Here is an 18,354-nt window from a genome sequence, read left to right as displayed (position 1 = left end):
CTCTCCCAACAAAACATTTTCATCCTTATGTCCTTGTCTCCTGATGTCTCTCTACATCCTTCTCTCCTAATATGAATTCACATCCTCGTTTCCTTATACCCTTTACTCCTTACAAACTAGTCTCCTAACATTGCTGTCCCTCTACATGCTGTATTTATGTCTCTAAAAGACATTCTCATTGTTTCCTTATATCCTCCCTCCATCCTTCTCTTATATCCTCATCTCCTTACAACATTTGCTCATCTGCATATAGCCTTGTCTGCATCTATTATATCTTCTTACATCTCATTACATCCTTATCTCATCCTATCCTCACCTCGACACATCTTCTTCTCTGAACATGTTTTTCTTACACCTTTGTCTCCTAACGTCCTCGTCCGATTACTTTCCCTTCATCTAATGTTTTCGCATTACAATATTTTTAATGAACAGGGTTTTGGCTCTTTTCTCCACAAACTCTCCACAAATCTACTTAACAAAGTCTAATATCCTCGGGACATCAAGGAGGTGAGTGGACTCATGAAAGTTGGCAGGATAAAGACACTCAGCAGAAAACATCAGCAACTCTCTTAGAGAAGTGACAGGTTTGGTCCAACCCTCGGGACCAGAAGCAAAAGAAGTCAAAACATTTCCTTCCACCCTTATTCATTATTGAAGAGCAATTTGAATATTTCCCCCTCTGCGTCCTCTAATCCCTGGATTATACAATTACCAGCTGCCAATCATGGAGGTGACTTTGACAAAAGAGAGGTTTTTGTTGGTGCGAGTCAGGTGACAACTCTGTTTACCTCGCTTCAGCTGAAATCTTAACGTTGAGCATGAAACTACAAAACCACTTCTTCACGTCACAGACTCAGATCTTCAAGTTAACTGAATAAATAAATCTTATTTAAATAGAAAACAAATGAATGTTTTATTTAAAATGGCCTGATGGCTTCTGTTTCGCTTTTAGGAGTGACGACAGCTTCCATTCTTTTAACTGCACACAATTTCAAATCATCTTGGTGTGTAGCAATTTCCCGTTCTCTTTAAATTTCAACGGTTTTAGGTCTCAAATATACGTGATACAAGGAGATACATTTCACTGCAGCTGGCAATGTTAGCCACTAGCTAAGATAGCAATAACAGCACTAAAATGTAATTCCCTTTACATTACAGTTACAGATAAAAACAGGGTTGAGGTTAAGAAAACAAACGTAAGAAACAAATACATCATGTTCAATTGTGTGGGGCCCTGCCTGCTTGAGACCTTGGCTCTTCCATTATTTATTTACGTTTACGTAATTCACTGTGAGTCACTTGAAGAAAAACTGTCTTTGTTTCATTTAATCGTCTCTATATTAATATTGTTTTCCTTTGTCTACGCAGGGATGTTTTAGGACATTTCCTTTGGGGCCACATCATAATCCTGCCATCAAGGAAAAACAAAAAAATTGATGGGATGAAAAAGGAGCCTTAATATAGTGTGAGACAGACAAAGATTAACATTGATATTATTGAAAAATAATCATTTTTGATACATATTCTACTCGGAGATTCTCAATAAACATGATAAATGTGTGAATTATTGGGATTAAATGAAATAATTAACAAATACAAATGATTGTGTATGTGTATGTTTCATTTGAGAGACAAGAAAGATAAGGTTAATTAAACACAAATAGTCAAAATGATGATTTTCAAAAGAAGAGTTTCACTATAAACTTGTGAGGGCCGCAGACTTTGTTGCAAAATGGTCTTTGCATCTTCTTTTCCTGCCCATACTCAGGTCCACGGCTGTTTAAGTCAAAACAGTGTGTGAGAAAAAGGTGAAACTGAGGTTTGGCATCAACCCTTTGATCCCCTGGCCTCAGTTTTGGGAGAATAATGCCGAGTCAGCATATGTTAACAACAGGTGCTTGTGATCCACAGCGAGTGTGTGTGTGTGACTCACCGTCCATGTCTAGTCTCTGCATGATGATGGCCAGCTCCACCTCACTGGGCATGTACCCCAAAGACCTCATGGCCATGCCGAGCTCCTGCTTGGAAATGAACCCGTTCCCGTCTCGATCCAGGACCTTGAACGCCTCACGGATTTCTGCCAACGAAAATCAGAAGAACCGACTCAGCAGCTTTTCGTTCATCGTCAGCATCGCTCGTCTGTTCCTTCAAGTGTTTTTGGGAGGTGGGGGGAGGGGGGGGGGGGCTGCTGGCACTGACTGAGGGCTTCACATTCATTGTCTTCCCCCTGTCATCCTCCCACCTTCATACCTGTCCCCACCTTCACCTCTTCTCTCCTCCGTCCGGCTGCCAACTCTACCTTTTACAATCTGTCTCGCACCGGCGCCCCCAGCTAAGGTGATCAATTCCATCACACATGGATTCACTTCACTCTCCTGACCTCAGCGTCCCCTTCAAATAGTGAACAATTTTAAAATTCTGAAACTCTATATTTTCCCGAGATCTAAAATCGAGACCAAACACAATAAAACACACAAGTCTGCCTGAAGGTAGATTTAATTTAAACCCCCACGAATCAATTCTAGCACTCCACAGGTGAGCGGGAAACATTTATCTATGTTGCTCTCGGATAAAAAAAACAAAAAAAAACGTGTGTCCTAGAATTCCCGAAGCGAACGTCCATCGATCATCTTGTTCTCTGCCTTCAACCTGCCTGATGAAAGAGATAATAATTTATGAATCGCTGCGACACGGACGTCGGTAACGAGCGGCATTATTGTCTCTGCAGGTGTTTAAACAAACAAACGTTCGTCCTCGTGTCTCCAGCTCATGAATGCATTCATGAGACTTGTCGCCCGTGAGTACTTCCTCGTGTCTGCAGCGTGTCGCTACAGCATCACAACACTGCGGGCAGAGTTATATATATTCAAATGACTTACATCATTTAACGCACAACTGCTCAGACCAGAGATATTTGGGCAATAAAAAAAAATCTCTCTCAGAACCTGCTGAGGCGAGGAAAAAAAAAGCTTCTGTGGGATGTTAACCACATTCTGAGAAAAACAAACTTTTTGAATGAATTACATTAAAATACAAGCTCGGGTGGGTTGTTTTACAGGTATTTGAGAATCTTATTAAAAATGTTCTTTACTTTGTTTCGGAGATAGTCTTCAATTTTTTAGTACATTTTCATGGCCAAGGGAACAGCGTGGAGTGGAGGGAAACATCAAAGGAATGCCATTGAAAGAAATATAAAGTGCTGTCATTCTTATGTAAATATTTCAATGAAAAGAGAGTTTTGTTACTGATGATACAATAGAGGTCCAAGATCTTTTTAAGACACACTTGAATCAACATATTAGTGGAGCAGAGTGGCACAATAGGGTGAGTAATAGGGGGCTCAGTGGATGGCAGTAGTGGAGGCCAACATTTGGTGGGTGAAGTACAAGGTCATTATGTTAACTGTGGCCTTTTTCTACCGACTTGGTCTGAGCCGTACTCTACTCTACCTCCTGGCGGCCAATGCAGAGTTTTAAGGATCAGGGAAATGTGAGTCCTCCTACTAGAGCAGGTTGCTACAGAGTTTTGTACTAGCTATAGGCGACACAGCTCGTTCTAAACTGTTACAATATTCTAAACGTGAACACACAAATGGTTGACAATTAGCGACGCTGTGCAATGACTGCACAAGTAGCATCACAGAATACAACAGTGTCGAGTCAAGTCAAGTAGGGCTGAAACTGCGTAGAGGATGATGTGATGTTGGAAGAGATGCAAAGAAGATGAAGAGCCTCAAAATGTAAAGATTATTGAATATTGCATTATAGTTGAGTTATGTAGCAAGAGAACTGAATAAGTTTGTGTTCAATCTGATCCTATCTTTATCTTAATAAAACAATTTAAAATAATAAAAAATATGTAACAATCGTTAACGAACATTTCTCCTGTTCAGCTGGATAAAAAAAAAGTTGAAATCCCAGCTCTAGATCGGGGAGGATCTTATCACACATGATGAGATAGCATAGAAACACTGAAGCGTCTTTTGTTCTCGGGCTGCGGATTACCAGGATGTAAATCCGAGTATCAGTTCTCATAAAAGGTTGTATCTCTTTCACGAGCCGCTCAGTTTGTGGAACTAATTATCCTGCCGAGGCCATATGGCGTCGGCCATCACTTTCACATTCCGAGGGATGAATGGCAGCTATTACGGCGGCTGCAGGAGCAGTTTGAAGGTTGGGATCATTAGTTTCAGTTTCAGTGATGGTAGTTGTTGTTCATGAGCACATGTCACATAAAGAGAACCGGAGCTGCTGAGGCTCCAATTGCGACAATTGTTATTGGACGTGTAAACAGAAAAGGATGATTTTTAGCCTCATTTACTTTTTCGATACGAGTCAGCGATTATCTGATGCTGCTAAGAGTCTTCGGAGGAAGGATCAGGTGTTTCGAAAACTGGCCCACAAAGTCATTTTATAAAGATGCCTGTGATTGATGCTTGGATAAGAAACATCAACAATTATACTTATAAAACTGAGGCTAGAGGAGATTAATTAAAAACAGTTTGGATAATCTCAAATGTATTCAATCCACGACCACAAGGGATTTTGGAACCTATAGAAAAGATTGAACCCCAGCAGGTGAGGCCAAAGATAAGCTGACGGAGTGAAGGGTTTAATTCCTGAAGAGAGGGGTCATGAACGAACCAGCTCTCTGGTCGTACCATATGTGCTTCCTGCAGAAGCAAGAGGGCAACTGGGGAAGAGTCACAGCAATCTTGTCTCCAAAGAATGTCCAAAATCTTATCCCTGATCCGAACGTTTATGTCCCTCTTGATACTAGGTGGCATTTTTTTCTCATCATATTTGACACAAATCATATACTACGGATTTTTGTATTCTTTTAAAAGGCAATGCTTGTCTTAAATACTGGTTGGGATCATTTTCAGAGTAATCTGTTCTTTTTTAGAGTTATAGACAAAAATGTATGTTCATTGTAATGAAGTGACTGGAACTCAATTGTCTTCATCTTCATGTTCATCCAAAAAGACACTTAAAAAAATCCGTAACGTCCATCTTGTATTGAAGCCTTGACGGGAAACATTTTTAAAAGTCTACATTTCAGCTTGTTTTGAGCAGAAGCTGCTAGGCTAGCTTTCAATTTGTTTGAATGTGGATAAACTTTAACCGAGAGACTGCTCACTTATGCTACAAACAAACTTAAATAATACAGACTTATTTAAGTTTTTTCTGAACAATTCCTCATGTCAAGGCTTCAATACAAGATGGACGTTACAGACGAGCAGAATGGAGGGATTTAAACGTGTGTTTTTGGACGAAGATGAACATGAAGACCACCGAGATTCAGTCGCTACATTAAAATGAACAAACATTTTTGCCTATAACTCTAAAAAGAAACAGATTACTCTGAAAATAATCCCAACCCTTAGTCGACATGAGGGCGAGTAGAAAATGTGTGTAGTTTCTATTTTCACTGAACTGTCACTTTAACGATAATCAACAAACAGTGTTTGACATTAAAGTTCGTCCTGATATTACAATCCGCTTCTTTACCTTTCCAGCATGTTCTCTCTAGATGTGTCACTCGTCGTTCTCTCACTCTTGTTCGAGTGCGACTGTGAGCGCCAGCGACTCGTCTTCTCATCCTGACAGTCCTTGAAGGACCTTCATTCTAAACTGTTCAATTTCTCTCTTGTCTAAACAGGACAAACATGGACGTCAGAGTCGGATCTTCTCCATTATGGTCCGTATGCAGTAAATCTGCATTCAGCAACAGCTTGTCTTAAATAGTCAGACTGTGTAATGAAAGAAAAAAGAAGTTTAGTTTTACGGTTTTGGACAATTTCAGCACGTGTGTCGCATTCAAAAACACAACTTTACTCTTTGAGAATGTTCCCTCAAGTGTAACTTTAACACCACAATCTATCCTGATGTAATCGTCTTTTATTGATTTTCCCGATCATGTACTGACAGTGTCGTCATCTTTCACTTCATTTCCACCAGCGCCTCATACGTGTTGACCTGATAAAAACCCGATTACCTCCAGCGAGATTCAACCCCGAATATCCAGCAGCATATTAACAGTTGCGCAGGATACGACAGGCCAATTTTCAAGGTGGCAGATTAACCCTGACTCCAGGGATTCAAGCGTTATTGATCAGCCCGATGTTGATCACGGCCGCGTTATTACTCTCGGCCGAGAACAAAAGTGTTGCTCGAGCCTTCAGTGAAGAGACTCATTACCTCGCTAAGTTGGCTCTCATGAGCAGCATCTTTGAGGAGAGCCAGGAGAGGTCCCAGAGATCCTCTGCTGAGGTTAATAAAAGTGTGTTTAGTCAGTGATGATGATTAATGTTCCTGAAAGCTAAAAGCCCCTAAAACCCTTTGTAATAGACTTTATAGAAGAGTCAGGACTTAAGTTGGATCCACTTATGAGGTGAACGACTCTTATGTCGTTCTTTCTGTGCCGATTCCAGAGTTTACACAAATCTTTGTTTTGCATCACAAGCTCTAGTGTGACACTGAAGATTCATGTGACACAGCCTGATGCACGTCCACTGCAACCAGTGACCTACGGTGGCCCAGAAGGGCAGATCACAATCGCAAAACTAACATTACAATTACAAAACAACAATTAAGAACTGAAATCATAATAACAAAAACAAACAAAACAAAAATCACATTTACAAAAGAAAACCAACACAAAACAAATATCACAATTGCAAAATCCCAACACACAACTAATATAGAAATTACAGAAAACTAACTTAAAAAACACACATTACATTTAAAAAAAATCAAACAATCATAAAAAAATGTACAAAAGAAAACCAAAGCAAAACAAATGTCATATTTACAAAATCCCAACACAAAACTCATTTCGAATTTACTAAAAAACTGACATAAAAAACAAATATCACGTTTACAAAAGAAAACAGAGACACAAAAAGAAATGTCACATTTACAAAAGAAAACCAACACAAAACAAATTCACATATAAAAAAGAAAACGGTCACAAAAACAAATTTCACATTTACAAAAGAAAACCAACACAAATCAAAAATCACATTTCAAAATTTAAAAAAAACTAGCATAACATTTATTTTTCACATTTAGAAATCTAACAAACATGAGCTAAATCACATTCATGAAATTAAAAAACACTAAACTAATATCACAATTAACAAATAAACAGACACAAGAATAAGTTTCACATTTACAAAATAAAACCAACACAAAACAAATATCAGATCTACAAAATAAAACTAACACAAAACTTATTTCACATTTACAAAAAACACCACACAAAACTAATATTAAAATTACATCAACGTAAAAAATGTAACAAACAAAAGCTAAATCACATTCATGAAATAAAAAACAATAAACTAATATCACAACTAACAAATAAACAAACACAGAACTAAAACCAGACTCGCCAAAATATACACAAAACAAACATCACGTTAAAAAAATTACAGAAACTAAAAATTAAAATTAAAAATAAATTCCGAAATAAATCTCAAAATTCTCAATTCCAAAATTAAAAACCATTAAATCACAATTATGAAGGAAAAAACAAAATGATTATTAAAAATAAAATAAATGAACTACAATCACAATTATCCACACATTACAACATCAAGAGAAACAAAGTTACACAACAAGCTATGTGTAATGATAGATACGATCATGATAACAATAGCCAGAGGTGGTTGAGGAGGTCAGACACCATCATGGTACTTGTGTATGTACATATCTTTTGTGATTCTCAGTTCAGGAGAAAACAAATTCCTGCAGTGCTGGTTGCTGCTGCGGCGTGAAGCGTGAAGCGAAGTGAGGCTGCAGCCATGTTCTCTGGGTCATCAGCATGCAGCTCCAGCTCTGTGTTCGTCTTGTTGTCCAGAAGTCTCCAGCATTTCCTCACTGAAGACCCGGGAGGGGCTGAACACACTCGGCGGACGGAACGTCAACACCTCATCACTGAGCGTGTTCACTGAGTGAGAGCGATGTCATCATCGACGACTGCATCAAGTCGCCATCATCATCATCATCATCGTTATCCAGACATCGTTAATAGAGTCATCATCGTCTACATGATAAACAATCTTCATCGTCGCCGCGGTCATCTCTGTTCGGAGCAATCAGCATCAGCACTGCATGATGTCCATCGACAGTCTTCTCATCTTCATCTTCATCATCATCATCATCATCATCATCATCATCATCGTCAACATGATAAACAATCTTCATCATCGCCGCGGTCATCTCTGTTCGGAGCAATCAGCATCAGCACTGCATGATGTCCATCAACAGTCTTCTCATCTTCATCATCTTCTTCATCATCTTCTTCATCCTCATCGTCTACATGATAAACAACCTTCATCTTCACCGCGGTCATCTTGTTCAGAACAATCAGCATCAGCACTGCATGAAGACTGATGATATCCATCTTCACGCGGTCATCTTCGTTCAGAACAATCAGCATCAGCACTGCATGATGTCCATCAACATTCTTCTCATCTTCATCGTCATCATCATCATCATCATAAACATCATCATCATGATCATCATCAACATCATCATCATCATCATCATCAAAATCATCATCATCGTCATCATAAACATCATCATCATGATCATCATCAACATCATCATCATCAACATCATCATCATCATCATCGTCATCATCACCTACTTCTACATCTACATCTACATCTACATCTACATCTACTTCTACATCTACATCTACATCTACTTCTACATCTACATCTACATCTACATCTACATCTACTTCTACATCTACATCTACATCTACATCTGCTTCTACATCTACATCTACTTCTACATCTACATCTACATCTACATCTACATCTACATCTACTTCTACATCTACATCTACATCTACTTCTACATCTACTTCTACATCTACATCTACATCTACTTCTACATCTACATCTACATCTACATCTACATCTACTTCTACATCTACATCTACATCTACATCTGCTTCTACATCTACATCTACTTCTACATCTACATCTACATCTACATCTACATCTACATCTACTTCTACATCTACATCTACATCTACTTCTACATCTACATCTACATCTACATCTGCTTCTACATCTACATCTACTTCTACATCTACATCTACATCTACATCTAAATCTACATCTACATCTACATCTACATCTACTTCTACTTCTACACCTACTTCTACATCTACATCTACATCTACATATACATCTACATCTACTTCTACATCTACATCTACATCTACATCTACTTCTACATCTACATCTACATCTACATCTACATCTACATCTACATCTACATCTACATCTACTTCTACATCTACATCTACATCTACATCTACATCTGCTTCTACATCTACATCTACTTCTACATCTACATCTACATCTACATCTACATCTACATCTACATCTACATCTACTTCTACATCAACATCTACATCTACTTCTACATCTACATCTACTTCTACATCATCATCATCATCATATTCTTCATCATCTACATCTACATCTACATCTACATCTACATCTACATCTACATCTACATCATCATCATCATCATATTCTTCATCATCTACATCTACATCTACATCTACATCTACATCTACATCTACATCTACATCTACATCTACATCATCATCATATTCTTCATCATCTACATCTACATCTACATCTACATCTACATCTACATCTACATCTACATCTACATCTACACCTACTTCTACATCTACATCTACATCTACTTCTACATCTACATCTACATCTACATCTACTTCATCATCATATTCTTCATCATCTACATCTACATCTACATCTACATCTACATCATCATCATCATCATCATTACCATCATCAACATCATCACCATCTTCATCATAATCATAATCATCATAATCTTCATCATCATTACTATAATCAACATCATAATCATCATCATTATCATAATCATCATAATTATCATCATTATCATCATAATCATCATAATCATCATCATCATCATAATTATCATAATCATCATAATTATCATCATTATCATCATTATCATCATCATCATCATAATCATCATAACTATCATAATCATCATAATCATCATCATCATCATCAACATCATCAAAAAAAAATTGGACTATGATGTCATGCTCCATCATCTTCCTAAACATTATGACCACTGCGGTATTTCACTTCCTTCTGGACCCACATTTGAAGTTCATAAACATCATAGCTGACGGGTGACACTGTACATTCAGACAGTAGGTGGCGCTCACTCACTCACCGTCTAGTTCCTCCACAGAGATGCTGGCCAGGACGTCGCTGTCACTTTCCGACAGCGAGCGGCTCAGGTAGCTCCCCTTGTAGAGCAGACCCGCCGTCACATGGTGGAACGGCATCTTCTCCCTGTGGGATGAGAAGGTCAGTGATGGTGACTACTCCTGGTACTCTGACACAAAGCACTGAAGATACCGATTGTTCTTGACAAATGGTGACACAAGTAGGATGGCCACCAGCTGCAGAGTGAGACTCATAACAAACTCCATCGCAAAGTATTTACGCCGACTGCGACGATGAGTCGGCACTATTGATTTGAAGTCGAAGTGAGATAGAAAAACGGAAGGAATTATTCTAAATAAAAGAAGAGCAAGACTTGAGACAGAAGTAATTCATATTTAATGACTTTTAAACTGTAGATGAAGATTAAAGCAAAGTCTTCCTTATTCGAGTCTTTGTTTGAATTGGAACCAAAATATATATTACTATAGCCTTTTTTAAGATTTGATTCACCGGCATTTTGTTTTTGGAAAAACAAACTTGTGTTTGCTGTCGTGTATAAATATATACACATATAAATTCCCTGTGAATGGTTGGTGTTTAAATCAACAACAAAAAACAACCAAAGTTGAACATAAAAAACTTGATATTGACAAACAACTTGACATTGCAGAAAAGTGATCATGGCAAAAACAAAGAAAAATAAATGAAAATGAAAACATTTTGTTATGTGGTATTTGGCAAAAAAAGTCCACATAACAAAATCCCGATGAAAAATGTTCATCAGGACTTTAATAAAAACATTACCGAAACAAGCTCATCCCAGAAAATTGAAATAAAATAAAAAATAGACAGAATTTAAAGAAAATATCATAAAGAATGACAACGAAAAGGTACTTGTAAACTAAAAAACAAATAGCGATTTAAAAGATGGAAGTATCAACTCTTTACATAAAAAATAAACATAATTAACACGAAAAAATTAGAAATATAAATATTTCCATTATTATTGATCCCTTTTATTTTGGCACTTTAGCCTCAATGGTGCGTATGCGAGTATATTTAAGGCTATATTGACTTTCAGGTCAAAACGTCCGTCTTCACACTTCAGGTAGTCTTCACACCGTCACACTGCTGGTCTTTAACTCTCCTCACAACGTTCATCTGCATGAGCGCACGACCGTCCTGGCGTCTGACATCACACACAAGCTGAAACAATTTACCGTCCAAGCGGAGAAGCAGAGGTCGTAAAGGAGCGTCATAAATGAGGCAGAACTCGTTCATTAAATGGCGGGTTCCACTGCGAGCACAGACTCGAAGATGTGTGTGTGAGTGTGTGTGTGTGTGTGTGTGTGCGAGTGTGTGATAGAGTTTGCATGCGTGTCTGACATGCGCGAAATGTGAGAGATTAATTATTCAATGAATTCGTGCCCAAGGGCACAGGAGAGACGTAACAGCGAAAAAGAGCGGAGAGATTTGGACAACTACTTCCTTCTCCTTAATTGGATTTTGACTCACAAGCACTCAGAGATGCTTCAGTGGACGACGAGGAACCACGAGAACCAACCGGTTTCTGAGGTTCTAACTTAGCCACGGTTCCTTTTGCAAGCAGCTCAAAATTCAACGTTAAAATGTTGAGTACAATGAATAAATAACCCTTAAATCTTGTTTTTAATACAAAAATGCAGAGGAAACAAATGAACGAAAGAATACACAATTAAATGATAGTCTGATGAAAAAAGAACGCGTGAAAATAAAACAAATGACCACCAAAAAAAAAAATTGTGAGGTAATTACAGTCCAAGTTACAACTGGACGAAAAAGATTGGTATGAAAAAACAACATTTTAGCATAATAATAAACAATAATATCTTAAGAAACAAAAAACAAACTACACTATAATATATAGAAACTATGAACCTGACTGAAAAAAACATAAAAAGTAAAAAAAAAAAAATACAAACTCCTCATATACATGATTTAATAAAAACAACAAAAATTGTAGCTTCAAAAAATAAAAAAAAATAAATTTAAAACCAACTCTTAAGAGTGAAAAAAATAAGAACACAAAAATGAAGACGTCAAAATGAGATGATGTAGTATGTAAAAGAACGTACATAAGGATCATCTATGTCATCATCTGATCCGTCATCAAGTCCGACACAAAAATGTAAAGCTCCAAAAGATATTTAAAAAAAGAAAATGTTATTTAAATTAATATTATTTTATTTTGTTGACAAGGAAAACAATTTTGCTCAGACACAGAAAAGGATAAATAAGAAACTGGACTAAAAAAAAGATTTGACATTTTGAAACAACATTACACAATAAACTAAGAAATAAAATAAAAAAGGATATAAAGAAAACATGACGTCCGAAAGAACGGATGCAATGACATTAAAAATGGATATTTTTAAATCCCTCAATACGTGGTAAATGTTGTGATATTTGACATCGACTGAGCGTCACCAGCAGATCTTCAACACGGAAACATACATTTCTTCTGTCTTAACTTTGTGTGATCGAGCACTGATAACACACAATGTGTTTCACTTACACTTGTGTGTGTGTGTGCGTGTGTGTTGGTGTGTGTGTGTGTGTGTGTCTAAGGCTGTAACCACAAGGTCATGGGTTCAATCAGCCAGAGAAAAGAAAGGAACTAATTACCTGTAATGATTCAGGTGTGTGTGTGTGTGTGTGTGTGTGTGTGTGTGTGTGTGTGTGTGTGTGTGTGTGTGTGTGCGTCTGTGTGTGTGTCTCGATGGGATCAGGTTAAATTAAAGGATTAGCATGAAGGTCACAGAAAGATAATAAATTCATGATCTGAGCTTTGACGACATCACAGGTGTGTGTCTCGGCTGTCTGTGTGTGGACTAAGTGAAACCTGGTCGACAGTGTGAGCGAGTCACGTCTGACCTTTACTGCAGCAGTCTTTACCGGACTCACTTGTGAACGAACAGCATGACAAATAATCTTGTTGTAACTCAAGTTAACAACTAAATTAAATAAATAAATACAATTAAACCAAAGGAAAAAAGGCTGAAAACAAACAAAAAACATTATAAGTAAACACTACAAATCCATCAACACTAAATAAACAGAATAGCAAACAAAAAAACACACTCACCGACAATCCAGTATCAAGTTATAATACCAAACATGAGTAATCTATGACATAACACTAAATACACACTAACACCTCATAACAAACTTAACACAACAACTACAAAGATAAACATCACCAATAAAACATAAAAAAGAGTAAACAAAAGAAACAAGTCAAACTATCTGAAGGCAACAAGAAGCAGATTTGTTTCCTGGAGAGAAACTTTCCATCCATAATTGAATGAACTCCAATTAAGTATTGTTAGAGCTGGTGCAGCTTGTTACGCTGTATTGATTTATAAGTGTTTTGTCATCTTGTCTTTTTTCCTGCTTCGTTCAGGAGGATTCTCAAGGTCATTCTCAGATCAACAGGATGATGATAAAAGTGAAGCTGAGAAATGACTTGTGGGATCAGAGGGAAGCGTTGTAGAGATTTATCTGACAGAAGTTTGAGCTGAAAATAAATAGAAACAGGCAATAAATATGTGTTGAATCAAAGCTGCTCTCAGGGGTCGGAACTTATAGATTCTTATCACTACTCCAGCACTCTACCTTCTCGAGGATGCAAGTGGAATCTGAACTACCACAAACAAACAAACCACTCTGAACCACAAGAGACGATCAATATTTGATGTTTTAAGTTAACAATTCACTATTTATTCAGTTTAAATTAAAGTTGTATTTCTTTACAATCTCAACCCTTGTTTTTGAATTCTTAGTAAGAGAAACAATCGCATTTCACTGCATATGTACCATGTGACAAATACACAACTTAACACATCAGCGACAAATATTAACCACGAAAACATCTAACCAGAAAGAAATATATAAAAACAACAAACAAAAAAACCCAAATACATAAGAATAATCACAAGAACGAAATAAACAACAACAACAAATTAACCCAAACAAGCAGACACACAACTGATAAAACCATCAGAAATGCATATAAACCCAATAGCAAACATAAACTCAAACAAGTAAACACATCAGCAATAACAAAAAAGAAAACACTAAATAAATATAATAATATTGACAAATTATAACAAAAAAAGAAAAATCCTAATTAACCCCCAAAACAGACCCTATGGCAAAAATAAACACACTAGCAAAATAAACGAAAATAAATATAAACACAACAACAACAAAAAACACTATACATCTTACAATAAAAAAGAAAGAAAATGAAAACTAATAATAAACACAAAAAACTACCAAAGGAAATAAGAATAACAAATAAGAAACCGCATTCATCTAAACACAAAAAACAAACATAAAAAACATCACCAAAATAATTCAACAAACTTATGCCACCAAAACGCATTTGAACATAAACAGAAATAAACAATTAGTAAACAAAACAATAAAAATATAAACAACGACCAAATCAATACACCTACAACAAATTTAAACACAGAGAACAAACACACCAACAACAAAATAGACAGTAACTGTAAATGCACTAACAAATATAAACACAACACCAAACATAAACACACTTGTAAAAAGAAGATAAACACAAAAACCTACGTAGACCTATAAGCTGACTTGGATTTGTGTTGCTTAAATCTGTTACCAGCCTTAACCCTTACTGTCGAGTCAGCACAAAACATCATTCCAACGACACACAAAGTCAGTCATACCTGATGAGAGTGTCTGAGCTGAAGACCACAGAGAACTTCACACAACCACAGCAGGAGGACCTCCACACTGATGCGACTCACCTCACAGGAGGAAACAGACATTTTAATCGCTCACGTCCTCGAACGAGCCAAACACTTCATCTTAAAATCTCCGAGCACGTTCAAGTGAAAGTAACGTTAGCTCGTAGCTAACAAGATCATCAACAAGAAGTTAAACTTGGTACTAAAGGTTCCTAAAAAGACATTTGTGTGTATTTTACACACAGAAATGGTTGATCAGGGACCATATTTGGCCCCCAGACTCCAGACCTGTTGGACACGCATCTATTGAAAACCTTGTTCTGCCCTCAGTGTGTGACTGTTGTCACCGTGACAGGCTTTAAATCGTGGCTCGGTGGGCGGTGGCGAGGGCCAGATGGCGGTTCTTCTCATCTGACCCGAGTCGTCGCCACAGACCGGTGAACTTGCAGAACAACCACCAGAAAATAAAAAACACAAGGTGGCTCCGATCATGGGGTCGAGAACCTGGCCATGATGTCGTCAGCTCAGGAGTCCAATGCAGGAAACAGTCAGCGGCGAACAGGAAGTGATGAACGTGTCGATCATGTTTAGGAGGCGCGTGTCATCAACATGGGTCGCCGTCACACTCGGACAACCACTGGGAGGAACCGCAGAAATCCTTAAACCTTGTTCAGAACCACAGTAGACATTGACAGAAAACTGACTTATTAGCCTAGAATTCTAGAATCGTCATGACGAGAACTGGTTCCGAACAACGAAGATTTGATGATCTTTAAACTTCTTAAATCCACATCAAATGAATCGTGACGTTACATTAAATCCAGAAATAATTTGCTTTAAGTTCTACTTCGAGTCTCAGATGACAAGAGATCATCCATCTCACTGGATGAAAAAGTATTTTCGGGACCAATTTGGTGTTTTTTTCCTAGTCACCGAGCTGGAACCCCGACACTAGGTGTTGATCATCACTCAAACTCAAACGTTCCTGCAGACTCACAGGAGCTGATCCTCATCATCCATCAACGAGGGCGACACATCCTCCTCAGGTGAGCCAAATAGAAAGGACACAGCCCTCCAGAACCAGCGAGACTCTCGAGGAACGGACCCGCAACTTGATGAAACCAGGTGAGATCCCCCTCACAGACCCATGTGGTCCCACCGAGGTGGTGGCCAAACATCTGCAGCATCTTACCCACACTGGTGGTCCGGTTCCTCGGGGCACTGCAGCACCTCCCGCTCCAACACGTCCACCACCAGGTACGGGTTCCCCGGCAGGTCCCCGTTCACCTCCGAGAGTTTCCCCGCCGGAGCGAGGGGATCCGGCTCCGGGACCTCCTCCTCCATCCCCCCGGCTTCAGGCGGCGGCGGCGGCGGCTTCAGCGGGACTGTCTCTCCGTGAGGACCGGCGGGTCCGGCTGCAGCCAGCGTCTGGGCTGGTCCCACAGCAGCAGCAGCATCAGTGCTCACAAAGAGCTGCTTAATATTTGAGCAGAGGGAGCAGCAGGTACGACGGCTGCTCTGGCGCTTCGCTCGCTCTCGTCTGCTCTCGCTGAGCCCGTGTGGAGTCGGCTGCTGCTTCCTCGCCGCCTTCATCACCATCATCACCATCATCACTATTATCATCACTCATCATCATTGTTCAACACGTTCTCCTTTTATGGCTCTCGTCAAAAAAAGTCTCTCGTTTCCACTGACACATCAAACGTCTCACTTTCATCTTTTAAAGACATGAAGCAGTGAAATAAATGTAATTAATATTTCAAAAAACATCAAACACGTTTACAACTATAAATCATGTTTCGTCCTCACCCTCAGTTCTTAATCTATTTTAAATGAACCAGAAGTAAAATAACCACTCAGAGAGTGCAGCCCTCTGCCAAGTCGGTCATTTAAACCCAATATTACTGCGCTGCATTAATTTGATTCAAAGTAGTTGGACAAGCAATGAATATATTCTCAGTAGCAGTGAGCTCACTGGGACACCAGGTGGCAGGAGTGTTCCAGAACTTGCTTGCACGACACACACCGTCAGAAGTGAAGAGGAGTGGATTCAGATGGTACTGCAAACACCACATACATCTAATCTTCTGATCTCACTATCACCATCACATGAAATAATCTTCATTCTTGAAACCACTGATGACCCATGATCTCCTTGGCAGATGTGATTATATCCAATCGCAGCAACAAGTAACTTCATGCAGTAGTGTATTAGTGGTTTTAGAAGCAAAATTAGGAATAGCAGCAGTTGAAATATTTAGAAACTTAAATACAACAACTACTACTACTACAGCAGTCGAACTAGCTTACGTCACAACAGTAATAATAATCAAGTAGTTATTTTAGTTATGGTAACCTCTGTTTTTTTTATTATAATGTAGTGTATTTAATCTCTTTTTATTTTATTCATATTATTCAATAATTTTAATCTGTAATGCCACCACAAAAAAACGAATGTGTTGTGTTCGCAATACTGGCAATAAAAGTTAATGATTGTGAGGTACTGGTCATGAGAATTGTAATATAAATTAAAGATAAAGTATTTTCAGTGTTTAGCACAGATGCAATAATTGTAGGTCAATGCTAGCATGCTAGTATTTTATTTTTCAAATATTTCTATGTAGTGTGACAGCGCAAAAACAATAGCGGTAGTATCTGTGTTAGTAGTAGTAATACTACTTACTATATTTGGAGGAACTGCAGTAGAAGTAATAGTTAAGTACTCACAGGTGTGATACTAGTGTAACAAGACGGATTAAAATATCCATTGAAGCTCTAACCTCGTGTATCAGGTTCAGCACTTTGCTCAAAGGTAACACGTCAGCGAGGAAGACAAGGGAAATCGAACCTGTGACTGTCAAATGAGAGGATTCGAGTCTTGTTGTCGTTTCATCATGTCTGCTCACACGAAAGCTCAATATTTTTATTCCACAATTTTGGGAATTCTAAATTTAGGATGAAGCGCCGTGCGCCCCCTGGTGGAGCAGGTGTGCACCGCAGTGCGCGTGTGAACAGGTGTGACACAGTTGATCGATCAGCAGTGACTGATCGATACCGGATACATCCGGTTAAACGGACCGAGATATTGTTTTGTGGTGTAGCCATGACTTTTAAATCGATTCCTGATCGATCATCAGAGGAGCATCATCTCTGGACCTACCTGCGGGTCAATGGACGTATCGATCCCTCGGGTCCAGACCTGGAGAGGAATCGATCAGATCGTCTCGTTCAGAAGAAAGAAATCCTCGTGAGTGAATTTCCCGCCATGCTCTTGAACACTCAGTGGAGAAGAGAGAAGGTCCACCAGGAGCGACACTTTCCCAC

The 18,354-nt window shown here is 38.5% G+C and overlaps 1 protein-coding gene across 3 annotated transcripts in view; it reads right to left on the bottom strand.

Annotated features, from left to right (window-relative positions):
- Window positions 1-18,255, bottom strand: part of caln1 (calneuron 1) — a 38,738-nt gene extending 20,483 nt beyond the window's left edge. For 2 of the 3 annotated variants that reach the window (XM_087796376.1, XM_087796378.1), the window contains exons 1-3: window positions 16,223-16,544; window positions 10,269-10,390; window positions 1,934-2,077 (exon numbers count right to left, since the gene is read on the bottom strand). In XM_087796376.1, coding sequence (XP_087652502.1) covers window positions 1,934-2,077; window positions 10,269-10,390; window positions 16,223-16,374 — 418 coding nt within the window. In that variant the 5' untranslated portion in view covers window positions 16,375-16,544. Of the gene's footprint in view, window positions 1-1,933; window positions 2,078-10,268; window positions 10,391-16,222; window positions 16,545-18,190 lie in introns of those variants that run through there. The other variant, XM_087796379.1, reaches the window with a different exon arrangement.
- Between the last annotated feature and the right edge of the window lie 99 nt (window positions 18,256-18,354).

Source organism: Callionymus lyra, chromosome 7, assembly GCF_982586985.1.
Source record: "Callionymus lyra chromosome 7, fCalLyr1.hap1.1, whole genome shotgun sequence".
NCBI lineage: Eukaryota > Metazoa > Chordata > Actinopteri > Syngnathiformes > Callionymidae > Callionymus > Callionymus lyra.
The sequence above is the reverse complement of the archived record's forward strand: the minus strand, read 5'-3'. Positions and strand labels throughout refer to the sequence as shown.